Source organism: Aptenodytes forsteri, unplaced genomic scaffold (genome assembly GCF_000699145.1).
Source record: "Aptenodytes forsteri isolate BGI_AS27 unplaced genomic scaffold, ASM69914v1 Scaffold2, whole genome shotgun sequence".
NCBI lineage: Eukaryota > Metazoa > Chordata > Aves > Sphenisciformes > Spheniscidae > Aptenodytes > Aptenodytes forsteri.
Genome location: NW_008795695.1, coordinates 6,102,315 through 6,128,660, shown reverse-complemented (window position 1 = coordinate 6,128,660; position 26,346 = coordinate 6,102,315). Strand labels below are relative to the sequence as shown.

The 26,346-nt window shown below is 35.6% G+C and overlaps 1 protein-coding gene across 1 annotated transcript in view; it reads left to right on the top strand.

Moving 5' to 3' along the window:
• Window positions 1–1,280: 1,280 nt before the first annotated feature.
• LTN1 (listerin E3 ubiquitin protein ligase 1) overlaps window positions 1,281–26,346 on the top strand; it is a 41,140-nt gene continuing 16,074 nt past the window's right edge. The window contains exons 1-25 of the mRNA XM_009282926.2: window positions 1,281–1,479; window positions 1,812–1,910; window positions 3,009–3,239; window positions 4,020–4,072; window positions 4,519–4,699; window positions 5,381–5,554; window positions 6,598–6,788; window positions 8,064–8,211; window positions 8,563–9,348; window positions 10,142–10,183; window positions 11,211–11,403; window positions 13,831–14,070; window positions 15,077–15,230; window positions 15,476–15,623; window positions 16,351–16,552; window positions 17,487–17,646; window positions 17,820–17,843; window positions 17,876–17,956; window positions 18,209–18,351; window positions 20,252–20,387; window positions 21,311–21,455; window positions 23,318–23,531; window positions 23,818–24,055; window positions 24,957–25,031; window positions 25,962–26,148. Of these exons, the coding sequence (XP_009281201.1) occupies window positions 1,432–1,479; window positions 1,812–1,910; window positions 3,009–3,239; window positions 4,020–4,072; window positions 4,519–4,699; window positions 5,381–5,554; window positions 6,598–6,788; window positions 8,064–8,211; window positions 8,563–9,348; window positions 10,142–10,183; window positions 11,211–11,403; window positions 13,831–14,070; window positions 15,077–15,230; window positions 15,476–15,623; window positions 16,351–16,552; window positions 17,487–17,646; window positions 17,820–17,843; window positions 17,876–17,956; window positions 18,209–18,351; window positions 20,252–20,387; window positions 21,311–21,455; window positions 23,318–23,531; window positions 23,818–24,055; window positions 24,957–25,031; window positions 25,962–26,148 (4,293 nt within the window). The 5' untranslated portion in view covers window positions 1,281–1,431. The remainder of the gene's footprint in view (window positions 1,480–1,811; window positions 1,911–3,008; window positions 3,240–4,019; window positions 4,073–4,518; window positions 4,700–5,380; window positions 5,555–6,597; window positions 6,789–8,063; window positions 8,212–8,562; window positions 9,349–10,141; window positions 10,184–11,210; window positions 11,404–13,830; window positions 14,071–15,076; window positions 15,231–15,475; window positions 15,624–16,350; window positions 16,553–17,486; window positions 17,647–17,819; window positions 17,844–17,875; window positions 17,957–18,208; window positions 18,352–20,251; window positions 20,388–21,310; window positions 21,456–23,317; window positions 23,532–23,817; window positions 24,056–24,956; window positions 25,032–25,961; window positions 26,149–26,346) is intronic.

Genomic DNA, 26,346 nt, shown 5'->3' with positions numbered 1-26,346 from the left:
GCCCGGTTGCAGTAGCTGGTGCCGGGGCCGCCGCCGGGCTTCAGGGGCGACTCTCGGCCTGGGCCCGTGCTTTGGGGGAGCGTGACTGCAACTCCCTGTGGCGTCTGTACGCGTTTTCCGGAGAAGGGCAAGGGTAGGGGGGCGTAACTGCAAAATCACCGCGGGTGTGAGTTCAGCAAGGTACCGGTGGGTACATTTTGTGTGTTCTTCTGCGGGGAGTCTTCGAGTACAGCTGTCGTGGTGTCTTCGTCTTGCCATCGGGCCCGAAGTGGTGTGACATCTGTCATGTGTGGCACTCATTCGGGATGGGAGGATTGTGGGTGAAGCGTTCTGTTCAGGTTATGTAATGCCTACAAATCTTCCCCCTCTCATGGGTGTAGAGAAGATGAGGGAATGCAAAGAAGCGTGTCCTTGTAGTTGAGGTTTCACATGCAGAAAAAATGACTTAATCTGTAGATATAGTAGTCAGGTAAAATGTGGCTTACGTACCTCAAGAAAATCAGAAGAGTATGATGAACTTCAGCAAATTGTCATTACTTAAAAAAAAAACCAAACCCAACTCACAAATCTGCAACTGTCATTAGGAGATAAAAGGTAGTTGGACTATAAGGTGCCACAGAGAACATTAAAGCACCAGCTGGTTTTGGGCCAGTCATTCAGAAGACATAAACACGAGCCACTGATAAGATGAGCAAGGTGTTGACTTAACTGAGGCAAACTAGAAGAGGTGCTGAACTCCAAAACAGCCACTGTGATCCTAATGGGATAGTATTACACTTTTGCTCCATTCCTCTAAATCCTTCTTGTCCCCTTGCTGGTAGCACCCTTTGTTTTGTGCGTGTTCTCATTTTTCCCAACAATATGAGGAGCATTCCTTGGGAGCTGTATTGGTCCATATGCAATAACGTGAGAAGAACTAGTAAAAACAGAAGCAGTGAAGGAGTGTAAATGGCTTCTTAATAAATTGTTCACTTTCAGAAGGACTTTTCTGTTATATATTTTTGTATGTGTCTAAAAGCAATATAATTTTCTATAAGTATTCATGGATTAAAATCACGGTGAGAGAAGGGAATGCTGGTTCTAAAGAGAAGAATAATTTTCTAGGTCAAACTTCTACGTTTAAAGCATAGGTGGCCTTTTTTCGTGAGACTTTGTTTTAAATAGAAGGTTAATTATACAGTATAAATAGGATCATTATTTCAAATGTATGATGTGTGCAAAATAAAACAAAATTACCGAAATAGATAACTGACTTCTGTCCCTGTTTTTTGTCAGCCTTCTAGCAGTGGCCGAGCTGCAGAGCTCCTTGCCAAAGAACGTGGAACAGTGCCTGGGTTTATTGGCTTTGGAACATCTCAGAGTGATCTAGGATATGTTCCTGCAGTTCAAGGAGCAGAGGAAATAGACAGCCTTGTGGATGCTGATTTTCGGATGGTGTTGCGAAAACTTTCTAAGAGGGATATCACAACAAAATTAAAAGTAGGTGTATCCTTTGTTCCCCATAATTGTTTTTTATTGGAAAACAATACCTTTTTCTTAAGGATGGGAGAGGAATACGTCAAGGTAGCTAATACTAATTTCATATTGGCAAATTTGCTAGAACTGCAATCCAGAAGGTATCTTGGAGGACTTATAAAAAGGTCCATCACACAATGCTGACGGAGCCTTCATAAAATTAACTCTATAGATGCTCAATTGCAAGAAATGAATTGATTTTTGAAAAAGAGAGTTGCAATGTCGGGTAGAAGCTGGTAAATTACAGACGTATCTATCTGACTTCTTAAATCATGCTCTCGGTATCTTGATTTTAGGCTATGCAAGAGTTTGGGACAATGTGCAAGGAAAGAGAAGCGGAAGTTGTTAAAGGTGTTCTTCCTTACTGGCCAAGAATTTACTGTAAAATCTCACTGGTAAGTATTAAAGTATCTAAATTAAAAACTTCTCTGGATACTTCCTGTGACAACCTCTAAGGCAGTTGTTACTGCCTTTGTAAAATCTGTGACAACCTCTAAGGCAGTTGTTACTGATATATCTAACTTTGTTGGAATTACTGACTCGTTCTAGGAAAAACGTGAAGATGAAGGAAAGTAGTGTTCTTTATTGTGGAGATGTTTCAGTATTGGCAGTGGGTAGAATCTTGAACTGTTGATGCCTGGGCTGTACTTGCTGGATGGAGATAGCTGTTTGTTAGACCTTTATGTTAAAAAGATGACAAAATATTTCTTCTCAAGAAAAGTTCTTTTATGTAGATTCCAGAACGGCTAAGGAGAACGTGCTGTTCAGTTAACATAATTATAAATCTTTTTGAGCTAGGACTAATATCTGACCAGACTTAATATTAAAAAAAAAACCAAACCCACAAAAAGAAACCCACAAAAAACCCCTCAAACATGAAAAGACCATGCGTAGCCAGATAAACCATAATTTTCTGATATATTTAATACATCTCCAGACTATCTGGACTGGCTACTGTTGGAAACGTGATATTGGACAAAATGAATCACTATTCTGATCCGTTAGAGCAATTTCTAGTATTTCTTTCAGGAGCCAAGAGCATAGAAAGTCATGAAGTTGTAAATTCATACACAAATAATGGATAATGATGCACAGTTTGGTAGGCTTATGGTCGTTTTAATCCAAAAAGTGTCTTCAAGGCTTCCTGTTTCTCTTGCTTCTTGTCTTTCTGTTAAATGTTTGTATAAAGTGGAAATAGAAACTGTAGTTGGGTATATCAGGAAAAGGTTACAATTTTGAATGTACAACACGTCGAGAATATGATACTGCTAAGTTAGGGCTTTCCCCTTATCTAGGGATACCAAGACTTTTTTGTCATTGTTGTTGCGTATTTTCAAATCTATACAGCCCAATTCATTGCGAAAATGTCTGAACTGAGAGACAGCTTTTTTTTTTGTCATCATTTCTGCTTTGAAGTATCCCAGCATCAAAGGTACATTTCTTAAAACAATAAACCTTTCTCTTTTTTTTCCTTCTTTTTTTTTCTTTAACAGGATCACGATCGCCGTGTTCGAGAAGCAACTCAGCAATCTTTTGAGCAACTGGTTCTTAAAGTAAAGAAACACTTAGCTCCTTACTTAAAAAGTATCATGGGATACTGGCTGATTGCTCAATGTGACACTTACTCCCCTGCTGCTTCTGCTGCAAAAGTAGCTTTTGAAAAAGCTTTCCCTTCAAGCAAACAACCTGAAGCCTTAGCATTCTGTAAAGATGAAATTCTTAATGTGAGTTTATACTTACGTATTTCTTTAAGGCTTTGTGTTAAGTATATGTCAACTTTTATTACAAGTTTAAAACTCATCCTGCCCCCATCTGCTCTTCGTGGTTAAATTTCTTTCTCACCTGAAACTTTGCTCCTGCTAATGTGAAGAGAAGACTGAGGCAAAGACACATCTTCTATTTTTTTGGCTTGCGGTTAGAATGACTGGAACCAGAGGAGTGAATACAAAGTGAATTTTCTTGTATGCATTTCTATGTAGTGATGCTCAGTCATCATGTAATGTTGCTGACAGATGAATAATGATGCCGGAGTGGTTTAGCTGCAGTGGTAGAGGATTAAAGAATGCTGAGCAGTGTTTCAGAGAGCCTCTACAAGTTTAGTTCTGACCAAGGTTAATGCTTTTCTGCCAGTCATATATGAAACTGAATTGACTGAATTTAAAAAGGTGAAAGTTTGTATTGCTGGCCCATCATATGCAAACTTAGCCATTTTGTTTTGTCTCGGTTTGGCTTCTTTTTACCAGAAGCCTGTTGTCATAGGACTGCAACTCACAAAGTATTACGAAGTCTTGATTCAAACAGTACCACAGCTACTATGTTCAGCAGGAGTCAATTAAATTATGTTCTTGTTCACTAGCATGTCTAAAATGTGTTTAAAAGACTTGACTCAGAGGTTGTGAAGTTTTATTGTAGAGCTGTTTCTGAATAATGTATAGACTGTATTATTCACATATAAATATTAGATTCTCACGTGTATGTGTGTATTTTTTTTTTTTTCCCCCTAGGTACTTCAAGATCACCTTCTGAAAGAAACACCCGATACACTCAGTGACCCCCAGTATGTTAGCCTGCTTTAATGTATATGGCTTAAGTCTTGGTCTGTATTGGGTTCTCTGTCCTTGGAGGTAGTGGATTTAGTTTTGTTTCGAGAGATAGAATAGTTATTTGAGTCCAGATCCCAGCAACTTTCTTTGGGACTAGAGTATAAATACCTTTGAAAGTGTTATCAATTGTCTAATTCTTGTTTCAGCTCTTTTAGGAGTCACATTTTTGAACAGCTGGAAGATGAGGTGACTTGAAACTCTCTTTTTCTAATGCTTTATAATGTAATTTGGTAGCATTAGAACCTATGGAAAGTTTACGTATTTACATTGCTGGCATCTGAAATGAAAAGAAGAACACAGAAAAACTGAAGACGGTTTAGTTTAGACAGGTCAGAAGAGCTTGAGAAGCCTACTGATTTATTTATGGTTCACTTTGTTTTGTTTTGTTTTGTTTTCGGAGAACTGTACCAGAGGAAGAAAGGGAAGCCAAATTTTTCCGGATTCTGACCTGTTCCTTGTTAGCTTTAAAAAAGTTGCTTAGCATGTTGCCAAAGAAAGAGATGCATTCATTGGAGGAAAAGTTAATGCCACTTCTGTCCCAAAACAAATTTTGGAAATACGGCAAACACAACATACCACAGGTGACTTCTTTATTTCTTCTTTTTTTTGGTTGGTTTTAGTTGAGGATAATACACTGAACCTAAGCAAGTATTAATTATTCTACAAGAATGAACTTTGTACTTCGCTGAACTATGTTTGAAACAGCCTTCAAATTTCTAGGCCTTAAATAGACAATATTGCTCTAAAATTTGCCCGATAGGCTAATTTGTTATTTCCATGTCACCATCATCTACTTCTTGGCAATCTGCCATCATTTCGAATTCATGTAAAAGATACAAACTGTGTCAGTTTACTGCATGTGTTCTTAGTGCTTTTGGACTTTCTTTTTTTGAAACCATTTTATTGGTCTTTGGTCTGCTAAGACAATAGTGCATAGAGTGATTAATTGATTCTGATAGTATTTTCTTAAAAAGTTTTAAGGTGTGTTTGGGAAAACATGCCTTTTGAGAAGTATATTAAAATAAAATTTTTGATAAGCATTTTATCACTAAACAAATTATTTTAAAATATTAAACAGCCTTATCAAATAATTTCTTTATTTTTCTTTAGTTTTAATAATATTTAAACCTTTGCTCATGTGATAAAATATGGGGACCGCGTGTTGTAAGTTATGGTGACTTTAAAAGGAATGTTATAAGCTACGTGTAGTGACAAAGTGTTGTCATTTGACTAAAATTTTGTTTTTCTGTGGCCTGTGTCAGGTTCGCTCAGCTTTCTTTGAGCTGGCTTCTGCTTTTTGCCAGTACTTGCCTGAGCTGGTGAAAACTGAAGCACCAAGAGTTTGTCCTGCTGTTCTTCTCAGCATTGATGACAGTGATGCAGTGGTGTGTCCTGCTCTTTGGGAAGCTGTACTTTATGCTATCGCCACTATTGAGGTAATGTGGGAAACCTAAGGGGCAGATATTTTACTCGGATTTAACTTTTCACCAAGTGCCACTGTTCTCTGTGTAGAATTAGGAAGAACAGCTTGACTGGGTTTTCTTTATGATTAATAACATGAACTTATCAATGCTACATAGTCCTTCTTCCTCCTTAGGGTTTCAGTGTAACTTTCAAATATATTGTGTCCAGCATGTCTGAAAATCAGAGTTGTTTTATAGATTTAATTAAATTAACCTGAATCCCTGTGATTAAAAATAGTTACTAATAAGTAAAATAATACTTAAAACCTTTTTCTTGGTTAAAGACGGCTACAAAAATGACCTGCAGTGCATTTTTGGTTTGTTTGTTTCCCTTTCTTTTAATGCTTTTGGTTCTATAACTTTTTTTTTTTTTTTTTTTTAAATTTTAAGTGAAATACCAGCTTTGAATTTATTAGCTGGATGAGTGGTGTTGCCATAGACTGGGATGCTTTGAGGGTTTAATGCTGCAGATCTCTTTTGTAACTGCTGGTATAAACTGTAACAATTTAGGGGGGGAAAAAAAAATCTTTGTTCAGCTTGCTATAAATAAAAAAGAGCTGGGGGGGGGGGGGGGAGTGCCAAGATATTTTGTAACCATCAGAAGATTTTTTGAGGGGAGTTTTGAGGATAGTAGTGCTTCTAAAGTTAGGATTTTGAAATCATTGCTTATTCTTGATAATAAGAACTCAGAATTAAATAAAAGACCAGTTACAATAATGATTTTTATGAAGCATCCTTAAAGCATTATTAAAGAGAAGCCTTTAATTGCAGTTTGCTAACAAGAAAGGTCCGTTGATTTTAAACAATACAGAAACAGTTTTATCGCGTTAACTTCTTAAATTCACAAGCTGAAATAGGGAGAAAGTGATTCTTAAAAACATTGGCAAGTGAATTTAAATTTTACGGTAGCTTGTTTCAGCTACAACATAGGGAGGTAGATTAAATGTCTAGCGTGGGAGTACTTCCAAGGCAACGTATTCTCATTTAATTGACAATAAGTGTATTGCTTTCTGTAGGACTGTTGGAGCCATGTAAATGCCAAAAAGGGAGTTCTACCAAAGCTGTGGACAGTGCTTCGAGAAGGTGGACGAGGACTAGCTACCGTTATATACCCAAATCTCTTGCCGTTCATTAGCAAGGTACCTCCTGGCATTGCAGAACCAAAGCTGGAGTATTTCAGAACTTTTTTCAGCTCTATAATTCAAGGGTATGAACCACAAATTTAGTTATTTATTTTTTTGAAACCAGTGTCTTTTACATTTGGAAATAGGAGAACTAGTCTTCTTTAAGCATTTAAAGATGAGTAACACTTCATTTGGCTTGAGGCTATTAAAATATGCATTAATTGTTTATTTGGGAAAAAGACTGTTTTCACTATGATATTTGAAAATCATATTTTTAAAATACTTCTAAATATCCAAAACTAGAGTCAGTCCGTTGTGGCTGTCCCTGTCTTCTTAAACCTTCAGCCTTCTCTTTGATTTTTATTATGTCTTCCTTACCTAAAGCATTCTTATCTTTCCTTGTCAAAGCTTTGTGTTTATTCAATTATAAGTTTTAAAATGGGAAATTAATTTAAAATTAAAAGTGGCTTTGAAGATATCAGGCTCTTCTCACCAGTGTGTAATTATTACAGAGGTTATTGGGGATTAGCATTGCGATTGTGAAATTTCCTATGTGCAGGAACTTTAATTCTTGTGATACTGATTTTTAAAGGATTGAAACTGCTATCATTTTTTGCCTTTAAATACATCAAAACCATCTTTCTATCAAATCTAATTTTAATAGATGCATGTGCATTGTGTACTCAAAAGCACGTATAAGTTATTTCATGAAAGACTAAAATGTAACTTACTTAAACAAAAATCAATTCTCGATTGATGTTGGCGTGGCCATTAGCAGAGCTCTTGGAGAAGAGAGTGTATAGAATTTTATTACAAGTAGTAAAATGGTTGTAATATTTGCATGGTAATTTGCGTGGCCTAATTTTCATTAAAAAGCAAACAAATCACAGTTGTTCAGACTCAGACTGGCTATGGTGAAACTGTCTTTTGGTGGCTTTTTGTTTCAGTTTTTTTCTTTTTTCTGTAATGACACCTTCTAAACCTCTGTGGCGTGTGTAGAAAACTGCAAAGGAGTTTTGGCAAACAGCTGAAACAGTAGACAGTATGCGTGACTGGTTATGTTTCCTCTGTTTACGTAGATTTTTTTTTTTTTTAATGAATGCTAAAACTAGATGAGTAAGTTATTTTAATATAAGTTATGTTAAATGCCTGGGTCTATTGTTTTGACTCTTTAAATATGTCCCATTGAATTAGTTTTGATCTGACTCCTATCAATGATTCTGTGACTCTATATTCTCATATTGGTGTTGTCTGGATAAGAACAACATAACCAAGGTTACATTCGTTATGTATGTACTGGGTTTCTTAGAAGCATAGATGACTGAGCGTGCCCTCCCTCCAATGTTGCCTTTCAATAGGTTGTCAAGTGAACGAGCGATAGCCAGCCCTTCAGAAAGTTCAGCAATTATAACTGCATTTATGGAATGTCTGCGCTTTGCCATATTACAGAAAATAGACGAAGAAGATGACCAAAGACAAATTCATCAAATGCTTATACATGACCAGGTATTTATTAGAAATACTTAATATTGTTGTGTGTACATTTAATAATTCAAAGTTAAAGAAAAACGTACATTTCTGTAAGGATTTACTTCTCTGTTGAAAGTTTCACTAGATTTTATGGAAAAAATAATCTTACTGAATTTAGTAAATTTTTTCCTTCCTGTAAAATCATCCCTTTTACTGTGCAGTTTAAATAATATTTAAAAAAAAAAAAATATCCGACCCTGTATATTTTTATTAAGTGTTCAAGCATGAGTAATTCTGATGTTTTCGGAATTATTTCTGGAATTTTAAGGAATAAAAAGATCATCTAGTTGGATCACTGTTCTTTTAATAATTTTTTTGTCTTTATAGCTAATTCCTCTTACCAATGCTGTACTTAAGGAGCCCAGGTTACAAAATGGACCGTTATTTTACCAAATAGCAGAAATGCTGAGCTCCTGGGAAGCTAAAGCAGAACTCTCCAGTGATGATGGCACAGATGAACTTTTCCAGAAACTGTTGTCAAATTTTTGGGACCGTCTTTTAAAAATGTGTGTACTTCATGTTGATACATTGGATGCTGATGAGAAATCATTGTTCGCCATATCTGGTATGCTAGAAATTCTTCAGAATCCAAAGAGTACTACAAAACCAAACAACAGAAAATCTCTAAAAATCAGATTTACAGATGAGGATGAATCTGAAAGAAACACAGAGAATGGAAAGCCCACAGAAGTGAGAAATAGTGACTCTGAAATACAGGCTGACTTGCAGCATAGTTCGCTTCTAAGGAAAGAACCTTTAGAGAATTTAGTCTGCAGCCTTGCTGAACTGAGTATTGTGTATGTCAATGAACAGAAGTCAGAACAGCATTTGAAATTTCTCTCTGCCCTGCTCAACTCTTTTTCTTCAAACAGAGTTTTTCAGGTACTTTTAGAGCAGGGAAATGATGCAGGCTCTGCGCAGGCTGAATCCCAAAACGAAGTTAAAGCTCATCATGAAAGTCCATCTGTACAATTTCTGTATATGAATTTAATAGCTTGGCTGAAAGAAGACTGGAGGAAAGACACCCATTTTCTGGTCGATACTTTGTACAGTGTGCTTAATTGTTGCAACAGTAATGATGAAAGGAAAACAATTCTTGATGATTTAACAAAGGTATGACTCTTGTACATTTTGTTATTAGTTTTTATCAAAGTGACTGCTCTTTTTGTGGGCTGTGGTTGGTTAATCATTTTATTTTGGGGCTGTGGAATGGAAGATACTCTACATGAACTTGGATAAGTTCAGTGTAAGGAAGGTAGATTTAGGAAGGATTGACATGACAGTGTTGGGGTGAAAGGTTATGACATATGTCCCTTTCTAGTACAGTGTGCTTAATTGTTGCAACAGTAATGATGAAAGGAAAACAATTCTTGATGATTTAACAAAGGTATGACTCTTGTACATTTTGTTATTAGTTTTTATCAAAGTGACTGCTCTTTTTGTGGGCGTGGTTGGTTAATCATTTTATTTTGGGGCTGTGGAATGGAAGATACTCTACATGAGGATAAGTTCGTTCAGTGTAAGGAAGGTAGATTTAGGAAGGATTGACATGACAGTGTTGGGGTGAAAGGTTATGACATATGTCCCTTTCTATATGGTATAAATCGTTAAAAAAAAAAAAAAGTAACATCAGAATTTCTCTGTTCTGGCTTCTTTATACAGTGTGCTTTTATGCTAGTCATCAGTGGCCTTTCTTATAAATACAGTCCCTTGCTGATCGGTGTGGTAGAGAAAGACTTGGAAGCCAGAAATAATATCATCAATAACTTTGTTACTGAAACTTAGCAACTTGTGCTTATCCCCTGCAGAAAATAAAGTTGTAAAACAAACAGTTAAAAAGGTATTAAATGCTTCCTATTCAGCAAAGAATTTGTTAAATATTGTGGAATTTTGTTTTTCTTTTCAGATGGATCTGAAATGGATTATTTTTCTCCAGATAATTCAAAAGGTACCTCTTAGGACTTTTTTGTTCTTGTTTTGCAGTTTTGAATATTTCCCTGCTGTTAGCTTTGAGAGTTACATGTGTTTGAATGACCTTTTTTTTTTTTATTTATTTAAGTAGTGATAATTTCCATAGTTTGAAAATGTTGTAGTAATAGTTTGTGTTGTTTAAATTGCATTTAAATCTGGGGACCGTCTTAGAAATGAAATGATGATACCAAAACAAAACTGTCCCTCCTATTTTTTGGTCAGTTTGCTCTTTGAGCCAGGGGGATTCCTGATTTGTTTCTGGTCATCCCCTCTAAGCTAGAGAGAATGGAGTTGGGTATTAGACCAATAACTTAAATTATTATTTGTATCATCACCCTTACATCATGCTTACAAAGAAAAGATAGTATGCCATTTTTTCACATGGGATATTGAGAGACTGACATTTAAGTGATTGCCTGGGATAAAATACGAAGTGTATGACAAATTTTTGAACAAGAACTCATAGCACTTGATTTACAATCCAGTGCGTTGACCACAGTATCTTTCCTCACAGATACTGTGATTTTTTTAGGAATCCTCAGTTTTTGTGATTTTGTAACTCATAATGGCTTATCACCAAAATAATGTTTTTCTGATTTGTGACCTTCCATTTCTTTTTAGAGAAATTCAGATGCTGTAAATAGATTTTATGTTGTAAATAGATTTTATTTCAGCCAACCTGCTCATCCAAAAGTTATCTTTCTGACTCCAATGTAGGCATTCCCTGACTTCTATAGTTGGAGAAAAGGAAAAAGAGGAGCTTTCAGAAGGTGACTTACCTCACTCTAAAGTAGAGGTCTGACCTAACCATAAGTTGCTGTGTCTGACCAAAAAGAAAGTTGGGGAGATTATTGCAGATGTAAACACCTAGAGACTTACTGTTTATGACAGATGATATGATTCCCACTCTGTGTGTGCAGGTTTGACATACTAATCTTATGCTTAGTTAGTAATAAAAGTTAATACTCTCAAAAGATTATTAGAATTACTTTCTTGTGATTCAGGCATGCTTAAGCACAACAAAACTTTCCTTAGTCTCTGACTGGCTGAAAGGAGATACACTTGGAGAAAGACTTGTAATGCTGGCAGATGATCTGTGTCACCTGGGTTTAAAACCTATAGCAGCCTCATCAGAATCATCCTCTTCAGAAAGGTGGACCCTCCTGAGCTTAGTGTTGTCTCAACACATTAAAAATGGTAAGTATATTTATTCCTTGGAGTTTGTGAAGTGTAAATACTGCACTTATGCTTTGCAGAAGGTTGAAAGGAATTTGAGATCTTCCAGAATACTTAATTTGTAACATCTAGGCTTTCTTCTGGTTTTTTTTGTTTGTTTGTTTTGGGGGGGTGGGGTGTTTGGCTTTTTTTTTCACCTGAGCCAATTAACCATGTCCAGTTTAATTTCATAAACACTAACTTGCAGCAGTGACATTGCAATTTTTTTGGTCTGTGTTGATAAACAAAAGTCAGTGTTTAAAGAACAGATTCAGATTTGCGAGTCTGAAAAACCTGAGGAAAATTTAAGTAAGTTTGATTTATTAGCTGATGTACTGTAAAATAATATTAATCTTTAAACCATACCATCTGAAATTTATCTTCAAAACTAGAATATCAAAAATCAATGGTTATGGACTCATGCGTGCATTGGTAATACCTTGTTACAGGACCTATGAATTGCTTTGAGACATTTTCAGTCAGATTCATGTATTTTAAAAACTGTGTGTGTGTACTTACGGTGTATATGTAATCTATTTTTTTATTAATAACATCCTATTTAATTTCCTCCTTGCATTTTGTGGTATCTGTGGTATAGACTTCTGGTGGAGTTCAATTTTCTTGACGTTTCCCGTGTAAACTTGTCATCTGTGTTTTGTTAAACTCAGCATTTGCTTTGATCCCTGAGGTAACACACTTCAGTTTATCTGAATGCTGGGCACATTTGTGGTGCTTTCAAGTTTCAAAGATGCACACAACAAGTTGACTGTAGTGGATGTTCACAGATAGTGCATCCTGAAGGTCTTGTAAGATTGTTATTTCTGTTACTGGAACTTTTGATGTAGAGGAGCATCAGGAAAACCTCTTCCCTCTCAGAGAGAGTTCAACAAACTTGCTCGCTTGTGAGTCAGTGGTGTCCTAGGGCTGACTGTCCAGTGACTTCACTTTTTGACTGTAGAGCTGTAGGTATTGCTGAGCTCAGGTATTCGTTTTGTGCTGGGTGCTGTGTAACCTGTTTTTAATGCTTGTTGGATGAAGTCTAAGAGACCTTCAGTTCTTCTTGACTTAGTGATTTAGGCCAAAATAGAGTATGTGGACTTTCAAAAGGATTTTTGATGAGATCTCTCATCTAAGTTTCTCAAGGTAAACTGTCATGCAGTAAATGGAAGGGCCTTTCATGGATCAGTAACCTATCAGATGATAGGAATTAAAGGGAAAAAAGGGTAAGTACTGAAAGGATGATAATTGTTTCTGACAAATTATTCAGAGTAATCGAAACTGAAACTTCAGGCAGCTGTAGCAGTGTGTTGTGATACTGAATGATAAACTGATATAATTACAAAGGAATTTCAAAAGCAATAAATATCAAAAGTATACATGGGAAGAACACAGTTGTAACTGTATCTATTCAATGGTAGGCCCTGAGCTGTTAAAACTCAGAAAAGAGATCTTCAGTTATTGTGATGGTTCTCTGTAAGTGGCAGGTTAGTGCTCAGCAATAAAAAAGGAATACAGGTTATTAGGAGCTGCTGTGAAAAGAACTGAGGACAAATTAAAATTATTATAGCATTGGTGTGTCAATATCTTCAATACTGCCTGTAGTTTTGGTCACTGCAATATTCTTGTTCACCTATATGCTTTTGAAAAAAGGTGTGATAGAATTAGTATATGCCCAAAGAAAGATGGCAGTGATGGTTAGGCAAATGCAGAGGCCTCTGCTTGTAGAGGCAATAAAACAGACGAGAATTTTTCAGCTTGCAGTGAAAGTGATTGGGGATGGGGTTGTGGTAAAGAGCCATAAAATCATAATCTGTATGGAAAAAGCAAATAGGAAGAAATTTTTCATTATTTCTTTAAACGGAAAAGCCTGAGGTTGCTTACAGATGTTTAGATAGCAGGCTTGAGGAAAGAGAACAGTATACTTCTTCATACAGTTCATAATTAAATAATGAAACTCATCGCCACAGAATGCTGTGGCGTTTGAGGATAAATGGGATTAGCCTACTTCAGTCCAGTGAGAAAGGGACTAAGCATATTCATGGAAGATTGGTCTGATTGGGTTAACTATATGCAATGGTCCAGGTGTAATCTCTGGCTCACAATTGATTACCAGAAGCTAGGAAGGGATCACCCTGCTCTTGCTCTATTTTATATACCTTTTGTCTAAGCTGCTTCAACTAGTTTAGAGAAAGGATACTTGGCAATGTGAAACTTCGGCTGGGTGATCCTAGATGACTGTGAAATAAGAAAGAGAGTTTAGGTATACATTAGACTGAAACTACTTTGCACTTTCTTTTGCATTCAAAATTAGTAAATAAAAAACAAATTGGTACATATTAATATGATGCATTTGAATGATGATGTTTATCAAGTAATCAAAGCATGCTGTCTTTTTCCTCTCCCCGATAGAATCTTTGATTGGTGAAACTTTTGTTGAAAGGATTATTGATAAACTTCAAGCAGCTCTGTCTAAAGCTAAGGATCTTTCTGAAGCTGGAAATACTGAACCATCAGTATCTTTCATCTGCGATGTAGCCTCAAGCTTTTTCAGCTCAGTTAAAGGGTGTTTACTGATGCCATCCTCAGAAGACTTGCTGCTTACCATCTTCCAATTGTGTGCTCAGAGGCAGGATGCTACGCACTTAACAGGTAATTGGGAAAAAGAACTTCAACCAAACTTTTTTGTAGTTGTTGATTACATCTGAATTCTTCTTTTTCATGAAACAGATTCACGTATGTAATAGAATACTGAGTTCACAGACATTCAGCACTTGCAGCTGTAACTGACATGAAAATTTTTGCTTTAATTTACAATGCCAGTAGTTACTACTAAACATAAAGTCCTGTACATCTTTACAAGGATTTTAAACTTTTTTGATGTTAGTATCCCTGTGCTTCAGCTATCTTTGAGGCTGTGATATTCCACACTTTCTGGAGTGTTACATAAATTATTTAAGGTCTATGAAGTACAAAGAATGAGCATTTTTTTTTTTGTTCATTCTGCAATGTGAGGTTCCTATGAAAAAATGTGTGCAATCACTTTAATAAAGATACGTGTATTTATTCTGAAACCATTTATATCGGTCAAGTTGCTCTGACAAATTGTGACCCATTTCTCTCTCCACCAGCGTCTCATTTTCAGACCGAGATCCTGATTTATATTCTTTGAATACAGAATTTGAGAGTGATAAATTGGTATATGCATTTACTGATACAGGTACAAAGGAGGAAATGTTGCAGTGTTGTCGTAGAAGTGAAGTAGGACAAGACTAACCTGAAAACCACTGCTGCTTTGCAAATGAGTATTGATGTTGTGAATGTTCAGTATTTCAGTATTTTAAGATCTGCGGTTTTGAAGACCATATGAACATATTGTAGTAGACAATGGGAACATCACTCTTATTCTCAAATAATGTATTACCTGTGTGTCAGAGTTAGTTTTAAAATTGCTCTACAACAAGAAACCTGTATATTTGCCCTTGATAGTTATTGCATGTAACTACATAGAAAAGAGAATTCTTTTCCTGCTCTAGGATCTTTAGACATGTGTTCGTTGCTGTATGCTGTGGGTTGTAATTTGAGTTTACCTGTTTGTGGTGGTTTTGCTTGTCTATTTGTTGTTTTGGTTTTTGTTTGCTTTTTTCCCCTACAATAGATTTACTTGTATGTAAATTAAAACACACTTGGATGTCTGGTGTAAATTCACTCGTGCATCAACTTCGGACTATGCAGAAACAGAGTACCTTTTTGCATAAATCTGCACTGTGGGTCAAGAATCAAATTCAGTCTTCCTCTTTGGATGTTAAAAGGTAATTGTGATGTACATGTCCATTTCATTATATGTTGTTCTCCAAAAGAAAGCACTAAGATTAGTGCTATACTATATTTAATTGGCATCTGTGTTACTGAGAGTTTTTTCAGCCTGTCAGAGGTGAGAACTGTGGTGTAGAGCATAACTTAAAAATGTATTTAGTATTGTATCAATGTAAAATAAAGCAGCTTGCTTTTACTGGATAGTGTCAAACTTGTTTGCAGTGTTTTCTCCTTTTCTCAGCCTTCAGGTTTTGATCACTGCAGTTAGTGATTTGTTGTCTAAGCTTATGGAAGCTGATGGACAGTCTGGATATCTTGGAGCTTATGTTGAGCATGTCATGCCAAACAAAACTGAGTGGGGGAAACTGCACGAGTCTCTATCCACTGAGGTATGAAAATGATAATGGATTTGCATGCAGTAGTCAATCTTACCTCAAGTCTCTATCCTTTAGGGTGATAAGCATTCTTTATTTTGACGTGGCACTGCAGTTATGAATACACATATATCTGTGTAGAGGTTCTTTCCAGCCTCTGTCCGTGACAGAGTACAAAATCTGTATGTTTGTGGCCCCATCCAGTACTACTGGAAAAAAAAAAATCTATGAAGTTACCCTTTTCTGCGTGGAACACCGGCAACTTACTTTACAATTCAGGAATTTTGTCTGACAGAATATACATCATGAAGATGTTCTTACCGTTAAGTTAATTGTTCTGTAAGATTCATTTTGTGAAAGACACCAATACCTGCAGAGGAACGTGATAAGCTGACTATCAACAAAATGCTGACATACATAGAGTGGAGAGTGGGGAAGGACATAAATTTCCTGTCCTACCACCAATCTTCAGGAACCCTAGTATTTCTTGTAAAATATAGAGAGTTCTAAAGATACGTATTTCTTTCTGAGGCAGCAATGCAGTTTCAAGTTACTGCTGTGCATTTAGGTTTTTTTAATGTGCTGGAGTGGGTCATCCTCACCATTGTGCTTTTGATGTTAGTTTATATCTTTCATGGTTATTTTTTAATCTGAATTTTCGAGGTTAAACAGATCATAGCCCCTCTGTGCATCATTGAAATGTCAATTATTTGTTCATACTCTTTTTATGCACATATTACAGTGGATGCACAAACCTCTTTTGGAAGGAAGGCTTAGTATGAATTGTGAACCTTTGGGATCATGTGTCAAGCTGTGTGGCACAACTAAACTTCCAAGCCATCTGTGTACTTCAGCCTTACTAAGTAAAATGGTGCTACTTGTATTGGAAAATGGTGTAGTCCATGGAAATGATGATGCTGAAAGAAAGAAAATTGACAATATAAGTAAGTTACAATGGTAAAAACTTAAAGGAATTTGATTTTATAGTAGTTGTAAATTAACCTGAATTGATAATTAGAAATGAATAGTTAAAGTTTGGCATATAGGTATAAGAAATCATCTTTTTACCTTTTGTTGGTTTTTTTTCTTTAGTTCTCCTTTAAAAGTATAAGTATGCACAAGTATAGTGTTTATATTTCTAGGACCTTTTGTGTTTATATACATGCTATCTCAACAGAACTTTGAATTTGGAGAAGTTTGAATTTACGATGAACTTCAAAGTTGTTCATTGCCAAAACACATGATGCCTTGGCATGAGTGGACAATAGGAACTGTATCCATGCCATCAAGTAAATGCCCTGAGTGTTTAGCCATAATGGAAAGATACTTTGAGGCAGCAATTTTTCTTAATTCCACCAGGTGGAATCTTGTTTCTTTTTATTTATAGAATGCTCAGATTAGAGCCAGCATTGTCAAATGAACAGTTCTATCTTCAAAAGTCTCACCGTGATGAGAAGTGTAATTGTTCAGTGTGGGTCTTTGTAAGCTAATGAAGAAACCACATGCTAACTGTTAGCATCAAATTTGTTTGGTTGTTTTCTGGACTTAAATCTTGATTGTCTTGTCTGCAAGTACTACACATATTTAAAAAAAAAAAGAACAGAGAGGAGTTAGAGTTCTTTTCATGCTTGATTTGCTTTAAGATTTCCTGAACATCTAGAATAGATTATTGTAGCCTTTTCTTCTCTTGTATTTTATGATGCAATGGGAAATACCCAGTTCATGCTCTGAAGCACCTGAGATTACGTGTAAATGTCATCTTTTTAATGCCTTAAAAACATACTTAAAAAACCCAACAAAACCGTGACCTGAAACTTCTTGCTTATGCACTGAATATATTCAGCAGTTGTTTGTAAACAACCACCTTTGTTTAATTAGTTGCAGAGCTGTTGTACTCATTACAATGGATTGAAGAATTGGAGAATCCTCCTTATCTGCTTCTGGAGTATCTTCATATGTTAGAAGAAATGCACATCACATATGAGAAGTTCAGTACACTTAGTAATACAACTAGCCTTCAGCAAACGATATTTGACAGGTGTGTAAGAACAAGTAAAACAACCCTTAACTCTGTCTTCATATTTTGCATTGTATAGAGTATTAAGTGCCACAATATTTCCTTATGTGCATTGATTCAAACTTCATCCAAATGCTTTTGTTGTGAACTGTGCATCTGTATATATTAACCAGGGTCTTTCTTCTTCTTTGAAGATCAGAGGAACGTGGAAGACTCTGGTCCTTAACCATGGCTAAAGTGATTCACGCAGGTCCTTAACCATGGCTAAAGTGATTCACGTGGAAAACACTGTATCCTGTGAGATGAAACAACTTTTTAAGACAACAGAAGGGTACCTTAATACTGCTGCCTATAATCTTTTAGTTTGTTGCAAATGTTGATAAAGTTAAATGATACTGATTCTGATGAAAGACGACTGAACACTTGGTAATATATGTGGTTGGTATGTAAAAGTGAGACTCGGTTTAGCGTGTGGGATTAGTTTCATCATAGGATATTAGATCACTATGAACCAATTGACATTTTGTTTACTAGTTAAATTTTTGGGTTTGTTTCATTCTTGATGTTTTGCTTGTATGAATAGGTTTCTGCCATTAACAGAAGGCAGATTGCATACACTTCAGTGTCTATCACGTTTTTTAATTGAGGAAGAAAAGAAAGAACTTGTGTTCCACTGTGTGGCCAAACTTATGACATGCACACAGACAGAGCTTTCCAGCACTGACGGTGAGTATGTTCTTACCACAGTCCACTTCATTAGAATTTAAGAACATTCTTTTGTAATAATGTTTGCTTTTAGATAAAATGTGTTAACTATCATAATACCGTTTTTCTTAGAAAGAAATGTCTTCTCAGTTTGCATATTTCTTCTAGGCTGTTTGGCGTAGTAGTTTTCTGCCTTATTAAGGAAGTACAAGCTATACTGCCTGGTACAAAATTAGAGCTAAAGGATTTAGGCTGATACTGTTAAAAGAATTTTGATATTGCCATACTTCTTGTTTGGTCTGTCTGATTTAAACACATCTGTAAATATCAACGTTTTCAGTTAATAATTTAGGCTTTACACAGCATGCAAAAATATTACTGTTGTCAACTGGTAGTGTCATGATTGTCTTTAGATGCTTTAGCAAGAACTCTTTCACAGTTTATGTATAATTTTTGAGTAGTTCTTCCAGTGCATGGGATATAGTGTGCCGAGTCAGAACTGCTGTACATACACTTTCAGCAGCTTTTGAAAAATTACTTAGAGGTGATTGAGGTGTGTTATAATATTGCTTTGAATATCCTTTAGAAAACCTTTATATTTTCACAAACTTGTTGCTTTTCAAGAAAATTCTTTGGAAATGCTCACACACAGTCCTTCCACATGTTTGAATTAGATGTCGTTTAAAAGAGAGAACTTTCTCATTTTTCTCAGTACTGCTTTTGTGCTTTCTTGCACATACTCTTATTGATCAGTCTATATATAAGCTTTAAAGTTGATTTTGTATTTTTTAACAGGACTGTGCTTACTTAAATGGAAAAAAATATCTTTGGTGACTTTAGACTGTGGACATCTGTCTCTTGGCAGTGTCCTCAGGTTTTCAGATGAGTCCTTCAAATGGATGTCCTCAAAGTGTGAAAATTTTCAGTGTTGGTGTCATGCAGCAGTTGAGAAGAATCTTGAATCTTTCTACTGTGGTAGTTTCCCTGACTCTTACTCTTCAGACTTAGTTAAGCTTTCCTGGCTTTCTGAGTGAACTGGTGAACCAACCAAATGTGGCTGTGAAACTTCGAACAGAAAATGGGAAAAAGAATCTTCAGTCCTCCCCTGCTGTGGAGTGCTCTTGTTTGTAACGCTGGTCTGCATTTTCCTTTCTGCTGCTTCTCATTTTCCTAGGGATTCTGAGCAGACAGTATATACCCAAATTTTCCCATTAAGTGTGACGTAGGTTGTAGGCTTACCATTCAAGTTTTAATTTTTTTTTCAGATCAGGAAAGTGCTGGTAAAGTTCTTGTAAAGCATTGCACTGCTGCTTAAGTGAAGTGGGTTTTTTTGTTTGTTTTTGTTGTGCATAATTTGTACTTTAATTAACTCAGTTCTTTGTCATCATGCTTATAAGAAATGTTCTTGTTCTCCAAGAAATCTAGATACATGCAGTTTTCCTTAAAAATGGAAAACAGTACTAATGCAACAGTAGTACTTCACTCCGAAATTAAAAATTAACACTCTTACAATAATATTGGAATTCACAACTCGCAGTTACATTTACTTAGTTATCTGTCCAAATTATTGCTTAGCATACTACATTTTTAGTAGCGCAAATAGATTTAAATCTTAGCAGGTATTTTTCCTTTTTGTTAATTGTATAAACCAACAATTGATCTTATAGGAGTTTTTGGTTGGTTTGAGGTTTTTTTTGGTTTTGTTTGTTTTTAAGTTTGGGTTGGATATAGTATTTATGATTTAACAATAGCACCTCTGGATTAAGTGTTCAAAGATGAAGGCTTAGTTATTATCCAAACTATCTTACGATATTAATGTTAAGTTCAAATAAAACGATCCAGTCAATTGACACACATTCTAATGTTTGTTTTGTCTTGATAATTAAGACCTATTGAGCATGATATTTTTATTACGTTACAGGAGCATTTGGGTGTCTTTCCATTTTGAACTCCTGCTTGAACGATAGAAGTATTGATTGTGATCACCTACTACCTGGAATACTGAAAATCATAATATCTTGGAAAAACGATAATGAGGACAGCTTTCTTTTTAGCTGGTGGGTGCAACTTTGAGATAATTGGGCTTTTTTAAAATTTTTAAAACAAGAGTTTAAAAATACAGAGTGGTTATTAACTCAAACAAAATCAACAAATTCAATTTGTAAGTTACAACCACCATCCACTGCTCTAATATTATATTTTTAAGCCTTTGTAGAACTGCATCTCTCAGTTTAATGTACCTGTCTTTAAGTATCTAATAACTCATACTGAAGAAAATCACCCAGGTGGTTGAAGGCTGGGAAACTAGGAGCTTTTTTAATGCACCTAGATGACAACTGTTTTCAAAAGCATTCAGAACTGACCAACTTTTGTAGGTGTTGCTGGATATTTAGTTCCAAATTCTGATTGCTTATTTAGGTAGCAGAAAGAAAACTTGGATACCAAACTTAGGTGTGGTTTTTTTAAAATTCTGGACCTGAAAATGTAACTTGGAAAGCTTCCAGCAAGGAGTGAAAACATACTGAGGTTCATTTGTCTTGAGTATAGAGAGAAAAATCCAGGCGACAAAGTCTCAAAATAATGTAAACTATTTGGACACTTGAGGGCTTGTATTTTATTTTTAAAATTAGTAACTCAAATGATTATTTTTTCTTGCATTGATTTAGTTAAAATTGCTAAATTTCATAGTTAATGTAAGTGTATTACTTGAGTGAATATGTAAATTGTACAATTTTAGGAATCTGTGTAACATGCAAATGAGCAAGTAGCTCTAATAGACTATTTTGTACCTGTTGACTGACTTATTTAGACTTGGCAGCTAATGTAGTATTCTACCTTTGAAAGACAGAGTATCAAAAGCACATAGGGCAGAGCCTGGTGCAAGACTAATTTGTCCTTAGAGGAGCAGCGAAGGCAAGAATATAAATACTCATGTCTACAGCATGAAGATATGTAAGCTTTAGTTGTATTTTTATTGCAGCAATCTGAAAGAAAAAAGTGCTCAGTTGCTTGGTTTCAACATAGAGATGATCCGTTACCTTCCCTTGTTGCTGAAGTATTCCGCAGCTCCTTTGGCCGATAATGAATGGGACTTTATCATGTGCTCCATGCTGGCTTGGTTAGAGGTAATATGAAAGAGACTATTGCTAACCATTGCATTCCAGCTTTTAATAGGATCCCCCTGATGCCCTCTGAACCTACTGGACTAATACAGGGGAGGGGGGGTTAAAAAAATAGGCTATGAAATAACTAAATTTTTATAATCTTACTGGGCTGTCCGATCGACATTTCATCCTAAATCTTTGAAAGCTGTATGTTAAAAGTTCACTCATCTGTTTACATAGTGGGAAGTTGGGTAATAGGATGATACAGTAAAACATTGTAGAAGCTATGCCACATAGCAATTAAATTTGAACAAAGATGCATGAGGGTTGCCAAGAGGAATGGAAATCGGAGTCCTCCTAACGGTTCTTAGAGTTTAGAACACAGTGGACTTAACAATTTTAACTTTGTTTCGTCTAATGTGTGTGTTACCTTTCTAGTACTTTAGAGTAATGATCAATATTAATAGCTGGGTACTCCGCATTTCAAAGATAACTTATTTTAAAAAGCATCTCAATCAAAATAGGGAACTAAGAAAATAAACTTTACCTACCGCATGAGTGCTAATGTTCCATCTCCAGTTTTGATGTACTTACCTTTTTAGATTATTCTCTGGATATGGCAGGCACATAGTTAGCTTAGCAAATACTTGACACGATGTTAGAAAGAATTGCACAAAATCCTTTTTTCACTGAACTTTGACGAAGATCATGTGTGGCTTAAAAGTACAAGCAATACTGTATCTTCTGTTTCTTTTTCTATATGGAGATGAAATTATCTCCCCCTTGAAGTAATACGATGTTTAGTAATGGCATTGGTAACTGAAGAATAATTTTGGAATGTCTGCTGTAGGTCTCTATGTTGAAAAATAATATCCCTTTAAGACCAAAGTCTAACATGACATATAAAAATTAACTGAATGAAAAGCAGTATCTGCATTTCAATATCTAAATGATCACATGAAAAATCAAAATTATATTCTAACACTGTTAGAAAACAGGTCAGAGTGAACAGCTAACTACTTCTTTATTAATCAAATAAAGGTAGAGAATCTCTCACCCTCTAGCTTGCCTTTTTTTTTTTTTTTTTTTTTTTTTTTAACAAGAATTATAGCACCCTCTGTCACTACACACTTACAAGGGTGGGCTGGAAACTTCCATGTGGCCTTTCTTGGTCTCAGGATTAATCTTCTTACCTATGCTGTATGACCCTCAAAACTGTATTTTTTTTTTTTTATTTATTTAAACAGCAAACCAGTATGAAAACCTTGTTGCATAGATTAAGTGCTTGGGAAAAATTTTAATATTTAATGATATTCCTTTTTTGGGCAAACTAGTAAGAATAAAATTAAAAAGAAGGAGTTATGTTGGGGGAGAGGAAATATTATCCTGATCGCCACTTCAATAATTTCCAGTTTACAATAGTGTATTGCCAATTTCCTTCTGCAATTTGGAAATACAAGCATGATATTGGTATGGCTTTTATGTTTGGGAGAGAAAAGTGAGAGCACTTCATGTGTCAATTTTGGCTCATTTGGCTGCACAAGTGCTCCAGATAAGGTACAGCTGCGTACATTCTTATTTGAATCCACTTGGTGGCAGCTTCTTTCTGTCATTATAAAGAAGATCATATAAGGGAAGCAATCCAGGATTCTAAATGTTGATGAGACTTGGAAATAATTTTCAGCAAGTCTTACTAAAATGCAGTTTATATTTTTAGGCTTTTTTCTTTTTTCCCCCAAATTGCCTTAAAATGGTCTTTGCAACTGAGTCTTCCTTGAAATTACACTTTCTGGTATAGACAGGGAATGTGAAACAGGTATTTTAAAGCAAATTTATAGTTAAGAAATCTTCCTCTTTTTTTTTTTTTTTTTTTTTCCTCCTAGACAACAAGTGAAAACCGTTCGCTTTATAATGTCCCACTTGTGCAGATTTTTGCTTGTGTCAGTTGTGACTTGGCATCTGCCCTTAGTGCTTACTTTGAAGCTGCAGCTCCTGAAACTACTGAAAACCTTCCTGTGAACTTGATCAGTGAATGGAAAGAATTCTTTTCTGAAGGAATTCACAATTTGCTGTTACCATTGTTGGTGAAAGTCACAGGCAAGTATATGGCAAGGAAGGTAATAGTGGTACCTGTCAGGCTATTCTGAAATAGAACTTGATGGGCCCTATTTTTGATTTAATAGGAATATTATGTCCACATAGCTTATAAAACCTCACTTTTTTGAACACTTTTATGCTAATTGGTAAAGTAATTGCACTTAACATTGTGACTTTTAAGATTAGAGGGATTCTGGTAAGCAGAGTCTGAGTTTCTAGTAATGTTTGTTTATGATAATCATCCATGCATTCTGTATCACAGCTTGTCTTTCTTTACTTTAAATAGGAGAAACCAAAACTGCGTCTGAAGGCTCCTTTCAGAACTCTGTGTTAACGTCCTTGGGTGAAGCTCTAACGTACATCTCGAAGGACCAGTTGTTAAACCATAAATTGCCAGCGAAGTTTGTTGCAGGCCAGAAAACAAATCTTCCAGATAAACTCCAGACTCTACTAAATACGTTATCTCCATTGTTGCTTTTCCGGGCTAGACCTGTACAGATTTCTGTCTACCGTATGTTGTATAAGTAAGAATCAACAAATTTCTCACTTCCCTCCCCTCCCCCCGCCCCCTTTTTTTTTAAATGTGCTGTAGAACATGCACTTACAGATGTGTTTAGCAAAGTCATGTTCCATTATGGGAGAAAATCCTTAACTGGGCAATTTGTGTTCTGTATCGGAGAACATTATATAGAGCTACGAATGCTAAATTTAATTGTAAAAGTAGACTAAACATATACTGAAAAATTTTACTGTCATACATGAAGATACAATTTTATTTTCTGTACCATAGTTACATAGATAGCAGTATCATAACTATAAAGTTATTTATCTTTAGCCCCTATTTTAACACTCAGAGAATCCTAAAATGTAAACTGAAATATTCCAGGTTTGATCTGGGTCTGACAGTATCATTACATAGTATGACCTTTTTATTTTCACTAGTTTAAATCTGAAAATGAAGAAAGTGAATAAAAATGTGTAGTATTCATGTGAACTTTTTGGCTATTTCTAATACCGAAAGACAGAATACAGAATTTGAAAAATAGTATGTGCATTTGACTGCTCAAAATGCAGATTGTGAGGCAGATGGCTTAAGCATAAGAAGCTACCGTTATCTTTCACTTATACTGAGGCATAAAGTTGCAATAGCTTTATTCTGAGATAAAGAAGTTTATTTTAACATGACTCAGGAAGTGTAAAAGGTCTGGAAAAGAACCAAGCAAAGCTACATGCTCGTTTGCTGTCATTCAGGAACCATCTTTGCAATGGTGACATGTCTCTTAAAGATTCTGTGGTGTTATTAAGGAGTAATTGCCATTATTTTATTGCTTATCATTAATGTTGGCATTGATAAGCAAAGAACTATGAATCACATATATTAAAACAGTAAAAATTAAATCTGATTTCCTCTCCATATTTCTATAGATTAATGCCTGAATTGCCTAAATTTGATGACGAAGATCTCAAATCTTATGGTGATGAAGAGGAGGAATCGGCATTGTGAGTATTTTTTCCTCATGTTTTTTTTATGACTGTTTTCCGTATCTTTAAAATGTATTACAAGAGTTGAGATTTGCAGCATAGTCGTCGTCTGTCAGGATATGTTAAAAGGAAAAAAAATGACATGGCTATGACAGTAGGGTCATAAATATTGAAAATACTCAATTTAATTAGTTAATTCTGCCTTTGTGCTAAAGCTGGAAACAATATTTGCAGTTGTTTTCTAGGTACAGTTACTAGAGTAAGTGCAACATATGTGGTCTATATTGTAAAATCTTGACAGATTTTTACTGGACTGCTGTATTCAGAATGTGTCCAGCTGCACAGGTAACTGCAGTTTCTTGAACCTCCAAAATTGACCTGGGTGTTTTATACAGTGTGAATCCGATAAAGTCAACAGTTTGAAGAGGGAATACGGTAACTGATATTAAAAAAAAAAAAGTTGTTTTTTTTACCTCAGCCCAATGGTTAACACTTTTTTTACTACGGAGCTTTTTAAAAGCAAAAAGCTTTTTAATCCAGTGCCAAAGCCCAAACCCAACACATTCAGTGACTAGGAGATCCAGTGTTCAGTTGCTCCTTTGTTGGTGTGACTTGACAAAGCAAGCAAGCAAGCAAACCAGCTGTCCATGATGTAGGTGAAATCAGCTCAGCCATAGACCACTTTCAGATTAAGTGACCAGCATTCAGTTTATATTCTTCTTGCAAGAGGTAAAAACACCAACTGTCCATTTCAGGAAAAAAATTAAAATCTTAAAATCTAGCACTAATGTGTGAATCTGAAAGTAAATTTTCCTGTAATAAAAGGCCCCTTTTATGTTCTACATACCTGGCTTTACTGACAGGTTTCTAGGAAAGCTATGAGTATAAATTCAGTTAATGCTCTGCTCAAGATTTGAGTTTACTACGCCAGGTAACATTTTTCCATAGGTCACCTCCAGCGGCTCTCATGTCTGTCCTGGCCACTCAAGAACTCTTGCTAGAAAACATCCTGGAATGCATTCCAGTTGGAGAATTTGCAGTTATTCAGCCCCTGAGCGATGAGTTCTGCCTTGTCCTAGGATATCTTCTCACTTGGAAGTTAACGTTAGCTTTCTTCAAAGCAGCTTCTTCTCAGGTATATGTTCAGAGTCTTTTCCTTTTAACTGAAATTCTTAACGTGCTTATGTGGTTTGAATCTTGACGTTTCATCCAGCCTTTTTACTCTTTTAATTATGTATCTTCCTACCTCTTGTTTTTGTGGAATTCTGAAAGCATCAATAGACTTTAGATTTCTGCACTGCAGTAGTTAAGGATGGTAATATTAGAGTGTCAT